This window comes from Penicillium longicatenatum, assembly GCF_028827895.1.
Source record: "Penicillium longicatenatum strain IBT 33135 chromosome Unknown contig_3_segment0_segment0, whole genome shotgun sequence".
Lineage (NCBI taxonomy): Eukaryota > Fungi > Ascomycota > Eurotiomycetes > Eurotiales > Aspergillaceae > Penicillium > Penicillium longicatenatum.
Window position 1 is genome coordinate 2,084,490 of NW_026643121.1, and position 20,122 is coordinate 2,104,611.

Here is a 20,122-nt window from a genome sequence, read left to right on the forward strand (position 1 = left end):
TAAATCATCCTGCTGAATGAATATGTGGAGGATAAATCCAGAGGCTAGATTTTTTTGTTTCTCTCCCTTCTGTAAATGAATTCGAGTCATGTAGTCTCTATGCAGGCTAATTTTGGCACAAGGAATGAGATCCCGTTTTGTGTAGAAAAAACTATCGTTCCGTTAGCCCAAAACACCGTCTGATCGCCTCGGTCGTTTCTCTTACTTGTTTCAGTTAGACGAAGCTGCATTGAGCGAGGACGCTCTAAGTGGGTCAGGGTCCGGGACCCTTGAGCGATAGGAGAGCCAGTATTTTCTTTTGACTTAGGCAGTTGCTTCTCAAGAAGGGCATTGGAAGATGAATCGAAGGATCATCTTGGCTAAAGCGAAATTAATCAGATTTATCCAAATTAACCCACGTTTTTGTGTTTCCGAGATGTGCCTCAATCTCGTATTCACAGCCTTGTCCCGAGTCCCCACGCCCCGACCCTTTGCCAAGAAAGATAGTCGCTCGTCCCACCAGTAAGAGAAAACGAGAAAAGCAAATTGTGGACTAAATTCTGTCCGACTAACTAAAGTGAGCATCGGCTACGAGGCTGACACAAATTGTCCGTCGAATTGAAAATAATGAGCAATTAGGGGGCTTGAGGGCTATGGTTAGCCTCTGTATATAGGTCCACAGAGGCCTTGAATCGCGTGTGACTCCAATTCACCCCTATTCACTCGTTTCATGATGTCTATATTACGGTCAATTGGGCTGTATAGCCTTTCTTTTACTTCCGTGGCATTGGCATCTTGGTTTCCAAGCCCTGATCCCACGCCTGCTGACAGTGGATTTCAACTCTACCTCCCCGAGCCAACACCTGCACCAGAGATAATTGAACGCGAAGTCACGCCTCGAGATTATACCGATGACTCGACTCCGACTGAGTATTACTCCAGCTCTTTTTATCCAGTCACAACTTCCACGTCATGGGTACCCGCAAGTGTGTGCGGCTATATAGATGGCATTTGGGATGAATGTACGCACGCTCACGCCTTCTTTACCAATCGCACCAGCTTGGACTAATTAGCTATTACCTGGTAGACAACTCCATTTACTGTCAAAACAATAATCAATGCATCTTTCATACCGCCGATTCTGGCTACCCGGGCATGGTTGGCTGCTGCGATGACAACGATCCAAGTTTATGTATCTACGAAACAACATGCTACGATGCCGACGCCGTATCTGCTACTCCTAATCTAACCAACGACCCAGATTGGTGGTTCGCAGCGTATTGCACGGATGCTACATATTCAGCCTGCCAAACTTGGATATACCCCGAGTTGTCCATTACCGATTATGGATGTGCCGAGACCGCGACGATCGAAACTCTTTATTTAGAGGCGACTTCTACCCTCGATCCTACCTATAGCAGCTACTACGAAGAGTATCCCACTATTGCCGCTGTCAGCCCTTCTTTTGTGGATGACGACTGGATCAACGTCTATGTCTCAGGCACAATGGCTACGGCCACAACAGACAAAATAGATAAAGCGACCTCCGCGCCTGTCAGTTCGACTCCATTCCACTCGAGGTCATCCACAAGGACGCCTTCGCCCGATACATCGAACAAAGGCTCGTCCACAGATACCGCAGCTATTGCCGGTGGTGTCGTCGGCGGAGTCGTGGGCGCAGCTGGCATCGGTGCGGCGGCCTTTATGTTCTGGCTGCTTCAAAAGAAGAGAAAACAGCAAAATGAAGATGCTGCACATGAAGCCTCTCAACCGGCTTTGGGGGGAAATACACCGCCACTACACGCTACGACTATTATCGTTCCTCCGCAGGAAGTTGACGGAAACTCGTACCAAAAGGTTGCCGAAATGGACGGATATACTGCGGATAAAAATTTCGGTGTGGCTGAAGCTGTGGGATCTACTCCGGATCAAAAGCCTCAGGAGACAGATTCCAAGAATTTTGTTGCGGAGCTGCCTGCTTCTTTTGTTGAGACACGGCCTCTTTCCAGTGATACATCGAGGCCAGGTACGCCCGAGGGTCGACGGGGTTAATGAGGACCATGGTGCTTTCTTTCTTTCTATTCTTTACTGTATACCCCCACGGCCTTGATATTAGTCCGTGACTGTTGGTTGTAGTATCTTGCACCTGTATATATACCACCCTGAACATAATTTAACATAATCGGAGAATGAAATGATGTCAAAGTAGAAAGTGCCCCTCAAGCTGCCCATGTGTCCAGTTTTAAGATGACTGCATTGGTGGATATAAACGCCGGAGCATTTGAACAACAATTTCAATATTCAATGCTGACCGGGGAATTATCGATGCTTGTCTCCACCTGCAGTCCACCAATTAGGTACCTATGATACTGAGGTCCGCGATGGCCCGGACATGGTCGTGACTGTAGATCATTCCATATACGTTGCTGTCAACCAGAGATTTGCCACATAACCTTGAGAATGAGTTATCCACGGGTGCATGATCATACATAAATAGCACATGCAGATATTCTGTGTATATTAATAGATTTTATAAAAAGCTTCATTTCTATATTGTGGAAGGCTGCTAGATCCAATTCCGATAAAGCCTTCTGCTAGCTAGGTAGACTTAGGTACAGATAATCGTCCGAAAAATCGGATACATGCATGGCATATCGATAGGTCTCTTGTCTCGTAAACAATCCTACTTCAAGCGCAGATCTTGGTTTGTTCACATATAATCGAAGTGGACGAAGACAAACAAAATAGTCTATGAAGGAGATGTCCCGACCACTCAAGTAACATTCCTCGGAGGAAAGGGTCACCAGGGATACAGAAAGGCACACCCCCCAGAGACATGACACTGTAGCACATTTTTGTGTCATTCCCAAATGATCGACAGAGGACAGCCACGTATACAGCAAATTTCGCCAGAGCAGATACCAGCGAAAGCTAATGTACACAGCTTGGAGCGCCTTCCCCCTTCCACTTACGGCAAGAGAGCTACATACCTTCACGTCATGACCATCACCACGACCAGATCGAGGAGATCAAGGGATGCAGAAAGGGCCAGTTATTCATCTTGTTTACCACGAATACCATTTTCTATTTAAATGGCCCTCGAGTCCGTCCGAGTCGCGCCGCGGTTCTTCCCACATTCGTTTACTAGACTGTCCTTCGTTACACCCAAACAAAACCACAAAATCAAACACGATGCGTTCTTTCATTGCTGCTGCCCTCCTGGTCGCTGGAGTTGCCGCCCAGATGACCCTCGGGAACATCGATGCGTGTGCCGTAAGTGTTTCACAGCTCACATCACAAAAACAAACCAAGTCTCCTAACAAGATACAGAATGCCATCTTGAATGACATTGACGTCGCCACAATGAAGGCCTGCTCCAACAAGAGCAATACAGACTGCATCTGCTCCACCGACCTCTCAGACAAGATCAGCGACAAAGCAATCGACACCTGCGCAGATGCAGGAATTAGCCCGGATGACCTCAAGAGCAGCGTGTGCTCTAGCTCCAAATCCAGCGTCGCGGCCCCAGCCCGCCACGCCAGCAAGCCCATGGAGCCTGCCTCAAACTTGGAGATGGATATGGCAGCTGCCAAGCGTGCCTACGCCCCTCCCATCGCCGAGCACGGTGCTGCCGAGCCGGCCGTTCCCCGTGTCATCTATGTGACCGAGACCAAGACCGAATGTGGATGCAAGCCTAGTGCCACTCCTTTTGATCCTTCGCATCTGTCGCAGATCCCTGTTCAGGTTCCTGCTAGCAGCAGCATGGGCGGTATGGCTGCTGCTTCGGCTCCTGCCTACTCGCACGGTGTTGTTGTTGGTGCTTCTTCTGCTTCTTGGCCTTTTGGCTCGCACAGCGCTACTCCTACTCCCTCTGGTGCTAGTGCGCAGGGTTTCAGTCCTTTCCAGGGCTCGGCGCCTACGGTTGCCGTGCACGGTGGTGTTGCAGCACTTGGTGTCGCTGCTGTGATGGGATTGATGATTGCTCTGTAAAGAATTGGTTGAGGTAGATATATGGATGCTTCTTTTCTTGGTGACTGAGCCATGATGTGAGTCCGTTTCGGTATGGATTTTAACGGTCTTATTTGGGAGTTCATATTGGTGTTTGGGGTCAGTTTATTTAAAGATCGAAATTGTAATGATCAATGGAACACGTAACATTCAATTAATTCAGTACTGAATATTTCCTAATCCTGACTCGTGTATTGATGATGTATGTTTGACAAGGAACGGCCAAGTCCGCAATCGTGTTGCAGTATTTCAATGTGCAGCCTTAAGCGTGGATGGCCTGCTGCACACGTGGGTACAGCTGCACCAGCTTGTAGTAAATATCAGGGTGGTCATTGATCATGACCTGAGGATCCCAGCCCATTGCCACAAAGATTGTCTCGACACCGCTTCCAATTGGCGTCATGAAAACCTGACAGACCTGAAGACCAATTAGAAAAGAGAAAGCCATAATGACGGCAGTAAAATCCCCATCGGCGTTGTAAGCCGGCTTTGTGAATTGCAAGTACAGATATGCCAGCAAAGCACAGACGTAAGCCACAAAAGTAGAGCCCATAGTCAAGACAGGGCCAATCAAACAGTCCTGTACCAGGGCATCAATACCACGATCGCGCATCATCTTCCATGTATCCTTGGCAGCCGGGATATAAGGCTTTCCGTATAAAGCGATGTGGCAGAAAGCGTAGCGATTGAAAAATGTAACCAGCCAGTCGAGCAGCGCGATGAAACATCCCAGAATCCAGACAAAGATCGACCCGACAATATTACCCTGTGCGGCTTCTTGTCTTTGAGCGATCGAGCACACCTGGCGCATCATATTTATTATCGCAAGGATGAGACTTCCAAAACTGATACTACCAAATGAATAGGTCGTCGCACGACGGAAAGCGCCGCGAGTCGCACCCTTGGGCATGCCGCCCGCGGATGCGCTCCAGAAGTACCAGGACCCGTACACTCCGGCGATAGTAGTGTGCACCGTGTTCTTAACCCATTCACTGAACCAATACATGGCAAAGGTGACATAAGCCACCAGACCAATCACTTTCGCCGTGCTACAGCCGCCGTTCACACAAGCTGGATTTGTACCAGTGGAATCAGGCTCATATGCGACATAGATCGAGACCAGGGTCACAGAAAACCATGCTGCAAAAGCGACAGTCACGATGCCGCCTAGCGCACTAACGAGGAAAACGTTTCCATAGCCTCGGGCAACATCCATAGTAGTCTGCAGCATAAAGGCAGTGAATGGAATACGCGGAATCCAGCTGATGAAACAGATAACTGCGAAGACACCGAAGAGCAGGAATACTATTCCGCCTCCATATTGCTTGCGTGCGATATAGTAGATCCCCGTTGCAAAAGCGAAGACGATGTTCAGAATGCCTGTGACCCAAATGAAGGTCTTGGTGAAGTAGCGCGCACCCATGAAATATGCCCAGGAGAAGACTAGGGCGACGCAAAGGACGAAGATGAAAAGCACAAGGGTATTGGTGTTCAATGAGAAATCATTGCCAGAGTTGTAGATACCTCCTCCACTGAACCCTTTGTGGACGGCGTACGAGTGGATGGTCAAGCCTGACACGGCAACATATCCCAAGAAGACTGCGATCAGCTGTAGTAAATTTTGGTGAGCTGCTGTTCTATCTTGGGTTCGTAGACAACTAATAACGTACCAAAAGACCTGCCCATATATCGTTGTACTTCGGTCCGTCGACCTTGAAGGCTTGATCAAAGGTCTGACCGGACTGCGGTGGTGGAGCTGCATTCTCAGGGTATGGAGGAGGGGGGTTTGGGCTCCGCTGCTGGCGGTTGGTAATTTCCATTTTGCTGGTAGCCATTAGTATAGCCGGTTTGACCCTGAGCATCAAAGCCCTGGTTAGGGTTGTAGTAGCTAGCGGCTTGCCCACTCATAGCTGCATGCCGTGGGGAAAAGATACAATAAAAAAAAGATTAATTCAGTGAGGGATTCAAAGAGAAGCTGAAAGGGGGTTGGAAGCAAGGAGCTTTTGTTACCGCTTTAAAATCCATGACGACATGCAGCATCGCGGTAGGAACCATGATCGGCCCAATGATCGGCCATGTAGGGTTCAGGACCCTTGAAAATACTCGGTAGCGTCAAACCCAATTTTCAGCGCCAAGCATTATAATTTGAATGCCTGGACGTCCTAATTACACGGCTGAAGGAAAAAGAAAAAAAAAGAAAAGAGAAAAAAAACTTGTGTAAATTCCATGTGTATTCCAATATGCGATGAATGATGCGATTTCCTTTGATTCCCTCACGACGCCTTCCAAAAATGCAAGGAGATTTCCCCGCCTAGCGGGGAAGTTCAATGGGCCTTATCAACTTGACAAGGATGATTATGATTACATGAATTAGTGCAGAGATCCTAATTGGCCTATTCCGGTCACCTGAATCCAGACCTGCAGGTATGCCAACAGACACGGTCTTGGCCAACTCGGCACAGGAGATTCAGGATCGACTATCGAAATGCATGGTGCTTCAAATTGCGCCAAGAGTCGGCGACCCGATGTTCAAGGCCCGGTTGGTTGTTTCGACGATGAACAGGGAAATCGTCAGTCGCTGGCTTGAGTTCACCCTTACTGAAAGCGACCGACCGGCGCATCTTCTCTTGACGAACAGCAGTGCGGCGTGCAGCTCGAAGTTCTTCAATTCGACCTTGGCCCACTCGATGCTTTCGCAAGAAGCAGTCATCGAGCAAAGTATTGGCATCTAGCAACTTTTTGGGCACAGTCTGCACCACCTGAAATACCTCCATGGGATCCGAAACAGCCAGGATATCCCGCTCACACGCTTTGAAAATAGCTAACGAAACGCGAAAGAATGTTTTTGAGCCCTCATAGAAGAAAGTATCCCAGACCCGCAAGGTGGTTTCCAGAGGGAGCGTTCCAATAAAGACCGACATGAGCCAGTTTGTCAGGCCCAGAGTGATGTCTGGTAAACGCGAATTCACATTCAGTGGTGGGGTTTTACGACCAGATGGGTTTCCACCCATGCTGGAGATCTTGGCATATATGCCCGGCATCGTATCTCGGAGCAAAACCATAAGGATCCAAAGATCAATGTTTGCGCCCTCCAGGCTAATTTCATGTGTCCCAGGCAAATATAGCGAGGTCACGATGTGCAACATCCAGAACGCTTTCTCCTCTGGTAAAAAGAGGAGAAGCATGCCCGTGATGAAATTGAGTGACTGAGTATAGCCGATTTTTGGGTTGTGGAGGGCAAAAGCATACAACACCCGACGAAGGGATTGTATCATTTGAGTCTCTGTTGGATTGCCACTTCCAGCCTGCTCAGCAGCATCAACAAACTCGGGTTTAAAATGAAGGTTGTCGGGAAAGGTTCGATGAAGATCACGCTCAATGTGCTCTTTATCATCATTGGTGGGCGACGCCATAACTTTTGCCACAAGTTGATCGTACAGACCAACGTTGGCGTTCAGAAGCTCCCACCCGCCAGCATACCAGAACCAAGCCGCGCCCCGGTACTCCGAGGGAATGCCTTTTCGCACAAAACGCTTTAGTTTATTCGACTGTGCGGGAAATGTGCTTGGATTTGTGGTTGGAAGCCCATGCTCCTGGAGCATGGCATGCCACTTCTGTCTCCGGTGGGCGGTATAGTTGGAATATGGGCCATTCCAGGCGTCATACTGCTCCCGAGTCACGTACTGTGTCGCCTTGCGGAACCCATACTCGTCTCTTGTATCATTTTCAGAAATGAGGGGTGGAGGGACGAGGCCGGGAATAAAGATTTTAGATTGTTCTCGTTTATGAACGGATTGAAGGTTTGATGGTTGATCTGAGGATAGAGGTTTAGGTGATGTAGGCATCGAGGGAGAAGGCGATGTTTCTTGGTGTTCGGATGGAGCGGTTTCGGGTTCAATGGGAGTTTCTGAGAGGGTTTCTGGGACAGCAGGCGCATTTATGCTAGGTTCCAGGTACACGGGTTCTGGAAATGTCGATTGCGGTAATGGAGGTATTGGAGGGATATCCTCCAAAATTGGTTTCGGGGGCGGAATGCCGTCTAAATGCGTATCTCGAGATGGGGGCGGAGTTAATGAGGGCGCTTTGCTGTCAGCTCGAGACATGGGGGATCCAGGCTCTTCTGTGACATCGCTGAAGCCATCGAGGTACATAGAAATCGCATCTTCCACGCTCATGCCCTCGTCCATGCCGTAAGGGGCATCGGGTGTATCTGGGGACAGATCGGTGATCGAACTGCTCTTCGTGAGAACACTACTGCGCTCTGTGCCACTGTGTTGTTCGATACTAGATCGGGAAGTCATAGCAGAGTTGTAACTGGTTCGGAGAGTATGATCATCCGCACGCCCCTTGGTTGGGAAACGCGGTAGCGGTAGACCATGGGCGTTGGGCTCTTGGCGTTGGTCTGGGAATTCCTGCAATCGCGGCCGCCTGCCGTGCAGTCTAGATGTAGACATGGATATGCGCAGGCCGCCCCTGGCCGGCGGGGCCTTGCGAGGTGGTGGCGGCCAGTCCGGTTCATTATCGCGAGGGTAAAATCTTGGGGGTTGTCGGTCGGGTGATGGTAAAGGGGGAGGGTAGCCGACGGATCTCTTCGCCCTCCAATCTTCTGGAATCTCCTGCGGGGAGCCTGCCCGGAGAGACATTGGAAGCCACGGTCGGTCATCTGAGACGGTATGGATTGATGGGGGAACGGGCGAACGAGAGCGCGGATCGTATATCGAGTTGGGAGAACGTGGAGATGATCTCGGGGTCGATCTGGCGGTTCGTGGTGCGCGTGAATCGATTTTCAGAGGATCCAATCGCGCCGGATGAGCGATCTTTCGGCGACCGCGTAATTCAGATTCCTCAAAGGGAGGCGGGTATCTCGAGCTTCCATTTTCTGTGACCATGGCCACGAGCTAGTAACCAGTTCCCGCTGGACATTTGTTGTGACGAAAAGACCTCAGTGACAGCCGTGAAAGCGTTAAAACTAGTCTATAGTGGCGAATAGAGTGTGGGAAAGCTGGTCGTTGCGTGTAGATCAGTGTGTACGTTGTACACGACGGGCGAAAAGAAAAAAAAATGGTATTCAACGAAAGGCCGAGCGAATGACTCCAGGGATATCAAAGGGTGTCAGGAAAGGAATGACAAGGGCGACACCAAGCCAACGGGGAAAAGAAATATGAAGCGAGACAGCCTGCCAGAGGACTGGAATGAGGACGAAGCACTTGAGTTGAGACAAAAATCAACAGACGCCTGATCTAGCTTAGCGTCACATGACGTAGATTGGCAAGGGCGTTTCAAGTTTTCAAAGTCTATTTGCCGAAGCTGACTTGTCTATTGGCATTTGGGAGGTTTCGTTGCCGCTGTTTCTGGGGATACGAACTGCAGAATCCGTATAGTCGAGCTGTACAGCATCCACTCTATTGTTCTTTGCATGCACAACGGGCCCATGGATCCCTTGTATACGGAGTACAACCAAACGGATCGTCCGGGATTTGGTTGCTTCCCCAACACATTATTTTTATGCAGTGAGGCCATGGGACTTTCTAGATTTCTTGCATTAGATTCTCCCTTATTGAATATTCACAGAAACCCTCGCCTCATTCACGGGTATATCCTAGGCAATGTTCTCAGGGTCATGTTTATGTTGGAGTGGGGATCGGGTGCGCCCGCTGTATATCCATGGACCCCTTCACAATCCCTTAATCTCGGAATAACCCAGTTCTTGAGCCCAATTAAATTAACTGCATAATAAGTGCACAGGATCCAAGCTATCTGGAAAAACATCAAGCACAAACATCTTACCCAACCAATTTCGAATATATCGCCTTCAAACGTAGATGTATCAACAAGTTCAGTGTACCTTATCGTCAAAACGGTTCGCGACTAAGCTTAATTGTGATGGGTCAACCGCACATCCATGTGCTTCTGCCTCACAAACCACGCGTTAACCGTTGTCCACTCCTTCTCCGGATCCTTCAAAGTGATCTATCGCAGTAGCCCAGTCAGAACAGACTCCTCAGCTCGCCAAAAAATGCTCAGCTTACCTTGTAGGTCAAAAAGAGAGACGGCACAAGTTTGTAGATCTCCAACAGACTGATGTTCTTCCCTATACACGTCCGAGGCCCAGACCCAAACGTAAAGGTAGCTCGCAGCATTTGCTGCTTCCGGGTTAGATACTCGTTTTCTGATTCCCCGTTCATCTGCAGCCATCGCTCAGGGATGAATGAGTCTACTTTCTCACCGAAACAAGAATGCCGGTGTATAATCCATGGATTGGCGCCGACAACTGTTCCTGCAGGTAAGAACGGTCCACCATTGGGAAGCTGGAGTCCCCCCACGGGAACGACACGCTCCAGCAGCAGACCCACAGCCGGATGCAGGCGGAGCGCTTCTTTGATCACGGCATCGAGATATGGTAACTCCTCTTGACTTTGCTTCCAGGAGACTGGACAGGAGATCCGATTCTCCTGGTAAGCGACTTTGAGCTCATTATCTAGTTTTCTCGAAACTCTGGGATGTTTCAGCGTGTAATAAAGGATTGCTCGAAGTGAAATAGCTGTGGTATCGGAGCCGGCATTCATGTTGCTGATCGTGTAGGATAACACCTGATTGTCTGTCACGATTTTCGGGTGCTCTTGCTTAGCCTCTAGGAAGCGAGCCAAGAAATCCCTATGTGGTGGCTGGGACAATCCGCTGACATTCTTCTCGTTGGATGCTTCTCGGAGTCGTTCATCTAGTCGAGCACGCGCAAAGCGAGCTACAGCACCCGTCGACCCCCCTGAAAAAGCTGTCGCAGGGGATTCTTGATGAACAAATAGTCCAAAGAAGGTATTTGACCAATCTGATTCTATTGAGCACGCGTATGGCGGAGAGAGAATGGACACTAACCTTGCCAGAATAGTCAAGCATGCGTTCCAGTGCAGCGATGATCCCACCTACATCACCCCCAGTTTCCAAGAACCCGAGTGGCTTACTGAATGTCAACTCACCAATAACATCAAATGCATCTGCCCGAACAAGTCAGCGGGTACTTTGATATCCTGGAGCCACTTACAGTATTGCAACCAAGAGGCGATGTCGCAGATCTGGTTCTGTGCGACAAATTCATCCAGCTTTGCAAAGAAAGTCTGAATGGTCTTGTCAACAAACGGCTCAAACTCGGTCAATGCGCTCATAGAGTAGGCAGCCGAGATGGGCCGCTTAATTGAAGCATGAAATTCCTCATCCGTGGTAGTAAACAGCGTAGGTGTTGGTTTGCCATTGACTAATTGTTGTTGCACATGATAAAATTCAGTCTGCCCACTTGGAAGGTTAGTGGCGTGAATATATTTCGGGTAAAATAATAGTCAGATTGATCACCCACTTTTTGATATCCCTTGTTGATTCCATAAATTATTTTCAATGCATCCAGATCCCAGACACTGACCACGTTTGGACCCAATCGGACATAGTCTCCGTACTTTTGATGCAATCTGTAAAGACTTGCCTCTGCGTGCCCATGGGCCACGTCAATGAATCTCCAGAAGTTGGATAGACTTGCGAGAAAAGGTCCAGGCACGGATGAGACGCCCGATTTAGACCAGTTGCGCGTGAAATGGACTATGACAAGAAGTAAAACAATGCTTGCCGCGTGTTGAAGCAGGAAGGACACGACGTCTGAGATGATTGCCATATTACCTTTGGCTAGCCTGATCGCGATTACATAGGATTGTTGAAGCTCCAGGTACAAAAAGTATTTTATAAACCTATTCTGCAACCAAAGGGTTCATGCCATAGGTGCGTAGGGTCCAAGTAGATATCTGTGGGGGTGGGGCTTTTTGCGGGGAAGTTCATGGCGACTTTAATTCCGCTGGGGGGGGAGGGGGGGAAAGCATCATGGTACCGGGTGTATTACGTATTCAGCTTTATGAAAGCTTGGTTGACTTCCCTTCGGTTCCAAATGTAATTACCGAGGCATGGTCTTATATGTCAGGCCGTTTGAAATCCAGTTCAATGATCATATATGCTGTACCAAGCATTGCTTTTATTTGTTTCCAGTTCTGGGCTTGTGCGTGGCTACCCATATTCAATATGGAAGTGCCACCAGGCAATATAATAGAAGTAATGCATTATTCTATCCATCAAGATGCACCGTTGGATGTATTTGGACCGAGTGAGCACATTTCCAAGGCAATAATGCAGAGATGAACGCCATCGCATCAAGAATTTGACAGGTCACACAAGTAACAGTTGTTTATTGGAAGGCATGTAGAATGCGATAGCGTTGAAGTCATTATGCGTGGCTCGGGATATCCTGCTTCGTTATTCCGCCATGGCATGTTTGCGAGTCCACTCCCGCGCAATCTCCCGGTACCGGTTATTGTCGTTGTTGTATTGATCAGCGATTCTCCCCTCGATAGCATCATCAGGCATGGGCTCCGATAGCAGTTGACGAGCAAATTGCAAGACGGCTGAGATCTTTGAGCTAGGTTTCCACTCATCGGGTCTTAGCATACCCAAGCACATGCTTCCTTTTTCATCGTTTGTAATGTTGGGGTGGTAAATTCTTGTTGCGAAAGAGACGGTGGGGGGCTTGAAAGGATATCCGGTTGGTAGAGAGAGTTTGACTAGGAATCGTCCTTTCTACGGAGACAAAAGCATTAGCAAGGTAATTCGAAAAATCGAAACGAGAGTATGCGTCTTATTGGAGCCGTTTTCCTGCCTTGGGGAGCCCCTTCCTGTACCACCAGGTAGGCAGGGACACGCTTAGGGAAGGTAGAACAAGACGTGACTGCGCATGAGAGAGCGTTTCCTTACTTGGTATGGTGACCCTTCAGGGCCGTCCATGTACACCTTCCACTCATATAGGTCGGCTTCGTCAGCCAATTCGACACTGATGCCTTCTGGGGGTGACTCTGTGAGCTCAGCCAGTTCCTGTGTGGAAAATAAACGTTAATGGACATGACACAATAAGAAAAAGAAAAAAGACAGATGTGTAGTTCCAGGCAAATTTACCTTGGCAATGCGCTTCTGGCTCATATCGTCGAGATGATGATATCGTGGCGGGGCGCGTGATGGCTGCGGGGTGTTTTAAGAAGCAATGAGGCGCTTTTTGGAGACGTCAGGGTATTAGGACCTGGTTTCAAGGAGGCAATAGGCAAGGGAATGGTAGAGACAATATCAGGAATTCCGAGTGGTGAGTCACTGGGGCTAAGCGTGATCTTTCCGCGCAGTAAAGCTCGGAGCTCGAGAAGTTCGGACTTGGTGGGGTACCCAAAGACGTCAGTATATTCGGCCCGCAAGGTCAACTACCAGAACTCGATGGATTATGCCGCCAGCGCATTTGAAATTTGCGCATTCTATTTATAGCAAAATATGATCTGCTGATATCTACGATAATTTTTTTGAGGATAACCTGGCAATTTCCTTTATTTGGCCAGTTATGCTAATGTACCTGATGGTCGACTCAATAACGATTATTCCCGCTGCAGCATGACCATCAATCCCATACAACCCAATAGAACGGTCTTCATCCAGGGGTGTTCCGATAACATAATTGTGACATATCCAACCATCGGGATATAGCCCCTCACACTTCCAACGATGTCCTCTGAAGAATATATTAGCTTTGACTCATGGAATCAGTCGAACGAAGAGCCCCTCGTCACGACTTGAAAAGCATGACATGTTTTATCAATAGGAGATGATAGCATACCGTCGCGGTTCAGGTGATCCTGGCCCTTTGCATACTAATGTAGCCTTGATTTTAGCTTTTGGTGATAAGTTGAGGAAGGGTGGAAAGGGACTAACCAGTTCAGTGTCATCGGCCAAGTTGTTATCGCCCTGAGTAAGGAAAGCAAAGTCAGTAGCCGTCATGAAATATAACATAATTCGACAATGCAACGTACCTTGGTCAAAAGCATATGAGAGCCCGGTGTCGAGTCACTTGTCAATCAATCAGTATCCAACTCAAAACAGACAAAGTCTTCTTCAAGTTCTTCACGACAGTCAACCTACACTGTGATTTCCTTCACTTTGTTCCCCTTGGGCTCCAATTCCGGAAAGGTTCGAGAGACACGGTGGACGATGCTATACCTATCGTTAGCGGAAACCCGGACCAAAAGATAAGATAAAGTAGGTTGTGGGAATTCGTACGGGATGTCCTTTCCTCTCACGTTATACCTAGGCAATTCCCAGTCAGTAAGGCTGATTCTCATCCGTTGAGGCAGGGAAGTACGAACACAACGACCTCTCCAACCTCCGTTCGAGGACTTCTATTCCACAAAAACAGCAGGTCGCCACGCTGGAAAGCGGGCTCCATGCTGCCACTCAAAACCACAACAATTGGGCTAGATGAGGCACTGAATACCGATAGTCCCTTCCATAGCATGAAGGCTGTGGATAAGACCTGCAGACCCTTGTTAATCCACCATCCAGGCCAGAGAACAACGGAGATATCATACAAGGGCAAAGTTTAGCACCTGCGCCATCGTCTGGCGAACGTTGGTGGCGCCGGAGGTGAGCGATGATAGCATAGTGGGCGATTGGCGCGTAAGGCTAGCTAGGAAAGGGAGTTCGGAGACGGTTGACAAAAGGATATCGGCGACTGTTCAAATCCACCAAAGAAGCTTCGGTCAATAGTGCGTATTAAAAGGACTCGAAAAAAAGACAGAAGCCTACCTGTGGCGCCCAGTCGTGCTGAGTGGTTTGTTATGCGGAGCTGATCACCGCGAATGCGGAGAGGTGGCCTCCTCCCGCATCACAACAGCTGCCTTGTCGCCTGAAACACCGCCAAGCCCGTCAAGCTGTTACAATGTTCTAAGCTTCCTGGATAACAACACACTTGGAGCATGAGAAGAGACCTAGAAATGAAGTCAAATTTGAAATTCCTGGAAGACCATACGTCGATATTTCTTGATACTCAATTAATATAACTCAGACACGCTGACGTCCTTTCACTACTCAGCTCCACGGGCTCCGCGCGTTGCTGCATTTCTCCACCGGGCAGCCCAGGAGGGTTTTCAGCCGATAGCTCCGGAGGTTCTGGTGATGGTACGATGACATGGATGGATCGTGTTGAGCAGAGGCGCAGAACTGAGTCCAGTACGTTACGCTGCCCGTAGATTGGTTATACCAATTTCTAATAGTAATGTCGTAGACTTCGACATACTGTAGTTCCATGAGTTTTGAGTCACCAATTAGCATTTATGTGTTTGATGAACGAGCCTAATGATCCACCGAGCCAGCGCAGCGTTGATCCCATCCTGGACTGAATTTACTCAGTACCGCATGAAGAAGTTTTAGAAGTTGATGCCAATTTGAAAATCTGCAAGCGGCGATGTGCATGATGTGCAGGGTGGATGTTTGTAGTCGTAAGTGGGCCCAACCCCATGGATTTGAGTATCGACAAATCTATTCACAGGTACCCATGAAGTTAACGCGAAATTAGTATGCAAAGCGACTAGCACGACGATTGACTGATTCCATGGCTACATTACGTCCTAGAAAGCTTGACCTGGTGGGAAATAATCAGCAATGGCCAAGCATGGTATTTTGACGTACCGGATGTGATACTTGTTTTATAGCAACTCAGACTTGAAGAGGGAAGGGACTATCGTGACGATGCGAATTGCGAATACCCTAACGAACAAAATCGACTTCAGCTACCCGGAGCTGAGAAATTTGTACAACAGATGTAATACCATTGGTAGGATCAAATCCCTTGTTCATTCTTTGATTTTCAGTAGCTTTCAATTACTTTACAGCTTTTAGAAAGCCGTGCGCGACAGTGGATGTGCCTCGCGTCACAACTACTGTAGCGGCATGTGGGTGAAGAAGCTTGTCCTGGATTCTTGAAGATGGTATATACTAGTCGAGTGTGACATCACATCTTACGGACCAGAATTCTTATCGCTGACCTTGGAAGTGCAGAATATTCATCATGCTCCTGATCGACTGGGAAAGTCCCCTTCGTTTCGCAAGAATGTGGATAGCCTTAACCTTGAACCACCCTCCATCCCTTGAAGACGGGTGTCACCTGTACGCGCTTGATGACCTTAGGACGAGTTCCTCGCAAAATGAATTTTCAAAAGATGCGGCGCTTTTTGAATGCCATGAGGGATTAAGGGACTTTCCCCTGTTATTTGGAATCATGGTCTTCCATTCCTAGCAATGATGCATGATCTCTGCATCAATGGGATCCCCACAGTCCCGGAAAATTACAGATCCAACAGTGGGCCCTAGAACACTGCAGATCTCAAGGGGAACGTCCATTCCTCGGAATGAAAGATGCTGCTTCCCCCTGTGTGCTACGTACCAAGCAATCAACCTCGATGCACATGTCAAAGTCCCCGTGAAATGACATATTTCCAATCTTTGCTTCCATATAGTCACCCCCCTCCTCACCAGATGAGAGGATTTTCTATTAGGGTTCAACATGACGTCGACTTTGGTTGACATCACGGACGAGCCTAAGTTCTCGCTCCGCAAGCAACTACGAGAAGAACGCCTTGAGCTTACATTAGATGGAAGCTTTGTACGATGGATGCGAAACAACCCTCAATACCCACGAAATTGGTCTACGACTCGGAAAATCTATGACACTGGGCTTGTCTGCATATTGGATCTTTTTGTGTGCGTACCTTGTCTTGATAACAACGAAACTATCTAATATGTCTTTACATAGAACTGCCAGCAGCACTGCAGGCGTAAGTTCCAGGCATAGCCAACCCTTCTCTTCCCTTCGAAACCCAAGGATCCTGAAACGGTATATAGGCGGGCGCTGCAGCAAAGGCAAAGGATGAATACCACCTGGATTCAACCGTTGCAATATTCTGTTTCGTTACACTGTATGTTTACTGCCACTGAAAGTTGGCAGCCCTCTAACAAGCTCCAGTTTTCTTCTTGGCCAGTCTTTAGGCAATGTTGTTCTTCCTCCATGGTCCGAGTCTTTTGGTCGCAAAAGAATTTACATAATAAGTAGTGGCATTAGCTGCATATGTTCTGTCACCATTGGCTTTTTGCATTCTCTACCGGGTGCAATTATTATGCGCATTCTTGCTGGGATATTTTCAGCTGTACCTGCCACCGTTGTTGGTGGGACCATTGAGGATCTCTTCGACACAAGAGCCCGCATCTGGGTCGTTTTTTTCTGGACCATCGCCTCAAATATTGGCTTAATCATAGGTCCGATTATGAGTGCATTCATTATTGAAGCCCTTGACTGGTAAGTCATTGAGAGCTCGAAATCTTATCGCCTGTCCTAACAAAAGCATTAGGCGATGGGTGTTTTATGTCTACGCCATTATCCTTGCCGGTATTACGGGTCTTTTATGCTTCATCAGAGAATCACGATCATCCTGCGTTTTGTCCTGCGAGATAAACCGCTTGCGCCAGGTTATTCCAAATATACCACCACCGCTTAATCACGACCATTCTCCCGATATGAGGACTTTCGTCACAGAAGCTCTCTTCAGGCCTGTTCAGCTGTTTTTCCGAGAGCCCATCATTTTTGCTATTTCCATGATGATCTCAGTCGCTATGTCTCTTATCTACATTTTCACCGAAGCTCTACAGCCAATATATGAGTCCATGGGATTTACTGCTTCTCAAGCCTCGTTGATCTTCATGGCTATTGGCCTTGGTACATGTGTCAGCACCCTCACCAGGATTCTGGATTGCTACATCTACAACAGCCGACGAAGCCGAAACCTGCCTATAAAGCCTGAGCACAAACTCGCGGGATTAGCAATTGGTGTACCATTTTTGGCAATCGGTTTATGGTGGTTTGGGTGGACGATCCCGCCCAAAGTTGAGGGGCCAAATGTACCCTGGATTGTCCCAACCCTTTCTTTAGTCCTGGTCGGGTATGCCCTGACAGAGTTAGATACCGTCTTGTACGCGTACATATCGGATAGCTATCTGAGTTACTCGGCAAGTGCTACCGCTGCAGTCGCGTTTATGAGAGGATTGCTATCTGCAACCTTCCCGCTGTTCACAAAACAGATGTTCAGCAAACTGGGAGCCAATATCGCTATGTCCATATTGGCGACCGTAGCAACGATCTTTTGCATAGTTCCACCTTTGTTTTTGTGCTATGGTGAGGAGATACGGCGGCGGAGTCACTTTGCAAAGTACAGTTGGGAGATTCAAGACGAGATGGGGAAAGATGAAGATGATATTTAAACCAGCGTATATAGTGAGTGCGAAAGGAAGAATGTATGAGCTAATTGATGATAAAAGCGCAGGAGCCCGCAAACTTGGAGCAAAGAGGCAAAGGTACATCGGCAGCAGGTGTATATAACGTATACAAGCAACGTTTCACGAATATTTTCATAAGATTCTAAGCTGGCTGGGTAACATCACTTTGGCCAGCCTTTTGCTGTCCTACCTCCGTCTGCCAATATTTATGCTGCTTTCCGCGTCTCTTGATAAGCCCGTAAACATCGAATGGATCGATGAAAGTCTGGATGAAATGACGAGGATCGTCATAACCTGGGCCTTCAATCTCCGTAACTCCGTCCTCGGCTAGATAGATGTTATTGGAACGTGGGAGCTTTTGCATCGGGTGAAATACGTTGAGCAGAGTGGTATTGCTGTACATGAATACAGTCTCAAAGAACCAGAAGAACCACTCTTGCTTCAGGACAGGGCTGATATGCTGAATGTCGGTGTAGTTGTTCAAACTTGCTGCGCTAAAGTACTCGACTGTGCGATAGATTGTTCGAATCGTAATAAGCGTGCAACTGATGTACAAAACAATCAGGCAACGTTTAACCTTGTGATTCAGTATCCCGGCTCGTTTGCAGTTGAAATGGAATCGAGAAGCTAGGGTGAGAAATGCTGCCATCAAGGCCAGTTGCAAGATCAGAGCTGCCTTGAGTAATGCCTTTCCAACATCCTGCTGGCTAGGTGTAGAGTTGGCTTTCGCAAGTTGCACTGCACCGTTGGCGGTGATGGCTTCGATCACAATGCCAAGCGCGATGAAAGTTGAAAACACACGCCCGGGATGCATGGGTGAGTGGTGTGGAATATAATAGAGAATTCGACCCAGAATGAAATAATTTGCACCTTCATATACAGGTCTAGAGCACCAGGTTAGTGGGGATGCCTTTCATGCGAAGGTTATGAGGAAGGCGTACGGTCCAGCGAGAAGTAAGACACTACTCGCGATATAGAGATCAAGATTGCCCCATTTTCCAAATGACGCGACTGCTCGAGTGATAAATCCGCCAGTGAAAAGGAGTGCTGACCACGGTAAGAGACCTGTCACTTTCCAGGACTTGTATCTCCTTCACAAGAACATTGATTAGCTGGGCACAATACTGCTGGGGCAAGTGAATCACACATGGTTTGGTAGAAATGGATGGCCCCAGAAAGCGCAAAAAGAATGGCAAATGCAATGGGGGCACCTTTATTCGGTGCATAGAACCAAAGGCTCCCATCCTCTGTATGGGTTAGTCATATCATAATGGATAGAATGGATGAGGGGCTTACGATATGATCGTTGTTCGAGCATGACGAGGAGTGGGATTTTCTGTCAAGGTCACAGCAATGAGTAGTATGATGTTTTAAAGTCTTTGTCGTATCGACGAATGAGTGGATAATGCTGCGCAATAGGTAGGAACAGTGCTTTGCAAACCTCTACTGTAGTGCCGAAAACATGTAGGCCGGGGGTCCGGAGTCTTCAAAAACCAAGGCCACGGTAAATATATAATATACCATCGCTGTAAAAACATCACTCTGCATTGAGAGAAGCGAAAACGAGCTGCCCGATTGGGTCACGACCCACGAAACCTTATCGAGCCATGGGACGAATCATTGACCGCATGTCTAACCTCCGAACACGAGTTTCAGACGTGCAAGCGCATGACAAGGCGCAGGGTTTGTTTGCCCGGTACGAGATCATTTTGGGTCTGAGCGTTGATCTGTTGATGCCAGGAAAGTGCTTATGACCGAGTTCCCCAGGACAAAGTGGTGTCCTGCCAAAACGTGCATATTTGAGTACGAGCTTGCCGAAACAGGTAACCCTCGTACTCGGGAAGTGGGGACTTGAGGCGGAGCCTCACTTTTCGGAGCTTAGCGCGCACGATGAGATGGGGCTAGGCACCGAGAAGATACTTCCAAAATTTGTTTCCATGGTCGATTTGATCCACATGTAGTAAGCTCAGAT

The 20,122-nt window shown here is 48.2% G+C and overlaps 9 protein-coding genes across 9 annotated transcripts; 3 read left to right on the forward strand and 6 right to left on the reverse strand.

Annotated features, from left to right (window-relative positions):
- Positions 1-1,134: 1,134 nt before the first annotated feature.
- On the forward strand, positions 1,135-2,031 carry N7484_006144 (uncharacterized protein; the record flags this gene model as incomplete). Its single annotated transcript, XM_057116562.1, has 1 exon — positions 1,135-2,031. The coding sequence occupies one exon, from the start codon at positions 1,135-1,137 to the stop codon at positions 2,029-2,031; it is 897 nt and encodes a 298-aa protein (XP_056972445.1).
- A 1,140-nt stretch (positions 2,032-3,171) lies between these two features.
- On the forward strand, positions 3,172-3,969 carry N7484_006145 (uncharacterized protein; the record flags this gene model as incomplete). The annotated part of the gene is made up of 2 exons (XM_057116563.1): positions 3,172-3,252; positions 3,310-3,969. 2 exons carry the CDS (start codon positions 3,172-3,174, stop codon positions 3,967-3,969), a joined length of 741 nt encoding a protein of 246 aa, XP_056972446.1.
- A 280-nt stretch (positions 3,970-4,249) lies between these two features.
- Positions 4,250-5,807, reverse strand: N7484_006146 (choline transporter-like family protein; the record flags this gene model as incomplete). Its single annotated transcript, XM_057116564.1, has 2 exons — positions 4,250-5,596; positions 5,658-5,807. 2 exons carry the CDS (start codon positions 5,805-5,807, stop codon positions 4,250-4,252), a joined length of 1,497 nt encoding a protein of 498 aa, XP_056972447.1.
- Positions 5,808-6,464: 657 nt separating this feature from the next.
- N7484_006147 (putative GTPase activating protein (Gyp3)) lies at positions 6,465-8,876 on the reverse strand (the record flags this gene model as incomplete). The annotated part of the gene is made up of 1 exon (XM_057116565.1): positions 6,465-8,876. The coding sequence occupies one exon, from the start codon at positions 8,874-8,876 to the stop codon at positions 6,465-6,467; it is 2,412 nt and encodes an 803-aa protein (XP_056972448.1).
- Positions 8,877-9,861: 985 nt separating this feature from the next.
- N7484_006148 (cytochrome P450) lies at positions 9,862-11,147 on the reverse strand (the record flags this gene model as incomplete). Its single annotated transcript, XM_057116566.1, has 4 exons — positions 9,862-9,957; positions 10,017-10,750; positions 10,962-10,979; positions 11,027-11,147. The coding sequence occupies 4 exons, from the start codon at positions 11,145-11,147 to the stop codon at positions 9,862-9,864; spliced, it is 969 nt and encodes a 322-aa protein (XP_056972449.1).
- Positions 11,148-12,273: 1,126 nt separating this feature from the next.
- N7484_006149 (putative ubiquitin conjugating enzyme (UbcB)) lies at positions 12,274-12,990 on the reverse strand (the record flags this gene model as incomplete). Its single annotated transcript, XM_057116567.1, has 3 exons — positions 12,274-12,594; positions 12,769-12,885; positions 12,967-12,990. The coding sequence occupies 3 exons, from the start codon at positions 12,988-12,990 to the stop codon at positions 12,274-12,276; spliced, it is 462 nt and encodes a 153-aa protein (XP_056972450.1).
- Positions 12,991-13,427: 437 nt separating this feature from the next.
- sec11 (signal peptidase complex catalytic subunit SEC11) lies at positions 13,428-14,486 on the reverse strand (the record flags this gene model as incomplete). The annotated part of the gene is made up of 8 exons (XM_057116568.1): positions 13,428-13,561; positions 13,667-13,700; positions 13,762-13,794; positions 13,860-13,896; positions 13,969-14,040; positions 14,107-14,133; positions 14,193-14,359; positions 14,415-14,486. 8 exons carry the CDS (start codon positions 14,484-14,486, stop codon positions 13,428-13,430), a joined length of 576 nt encoding a protein of 191 aa, XP_056972451.1.
- Positions 14,487-16,387: 1,901 nt separating this feature from the next.
- Positions 16,388-18,135, forward strand: N7484_006151 (uncharacterized protein; the record flags this gene model as incomplete). Its single annotated transcript, XM_057116569.1, has 5 exons — positions 16,388-16,584; positions 16,637-16,658; positions 16,726-16,799; positions 16,847-17,176; positions 17,229-18,135. The coding sequence occupies 5 exons, from the start codon at positions 16,388-16,390 to the stop codon at positions 18,133-18,135; spliced, it is 1,530 nt and encodes a 509-aa protein (XP_056972452.1).
- A 157-nt stretch (positions 18,136-18,292) lies between these two features.
- Positions 18,293-19,468, reverse strand: N7484_006152 (putative RTA1 domain protein; the record flags this gene model as incomplete). Its single annotated transcript, XM_057116570.1, has 4 exons — positions 18,293-19,034; positions 19,092-19,241; positions 19,298-19,397; positions 19,447-19,468. 4 exons carry the CDS (start codon positions 19,466-19,468, stop codon positions 18,293-18,295), a joined length of 1,014 nt encoding a protein of 337 aa, XP_056972453.1.
- Between the last annotated feature and the right edge of the window lie 654 nt (positions 19,469-20,122).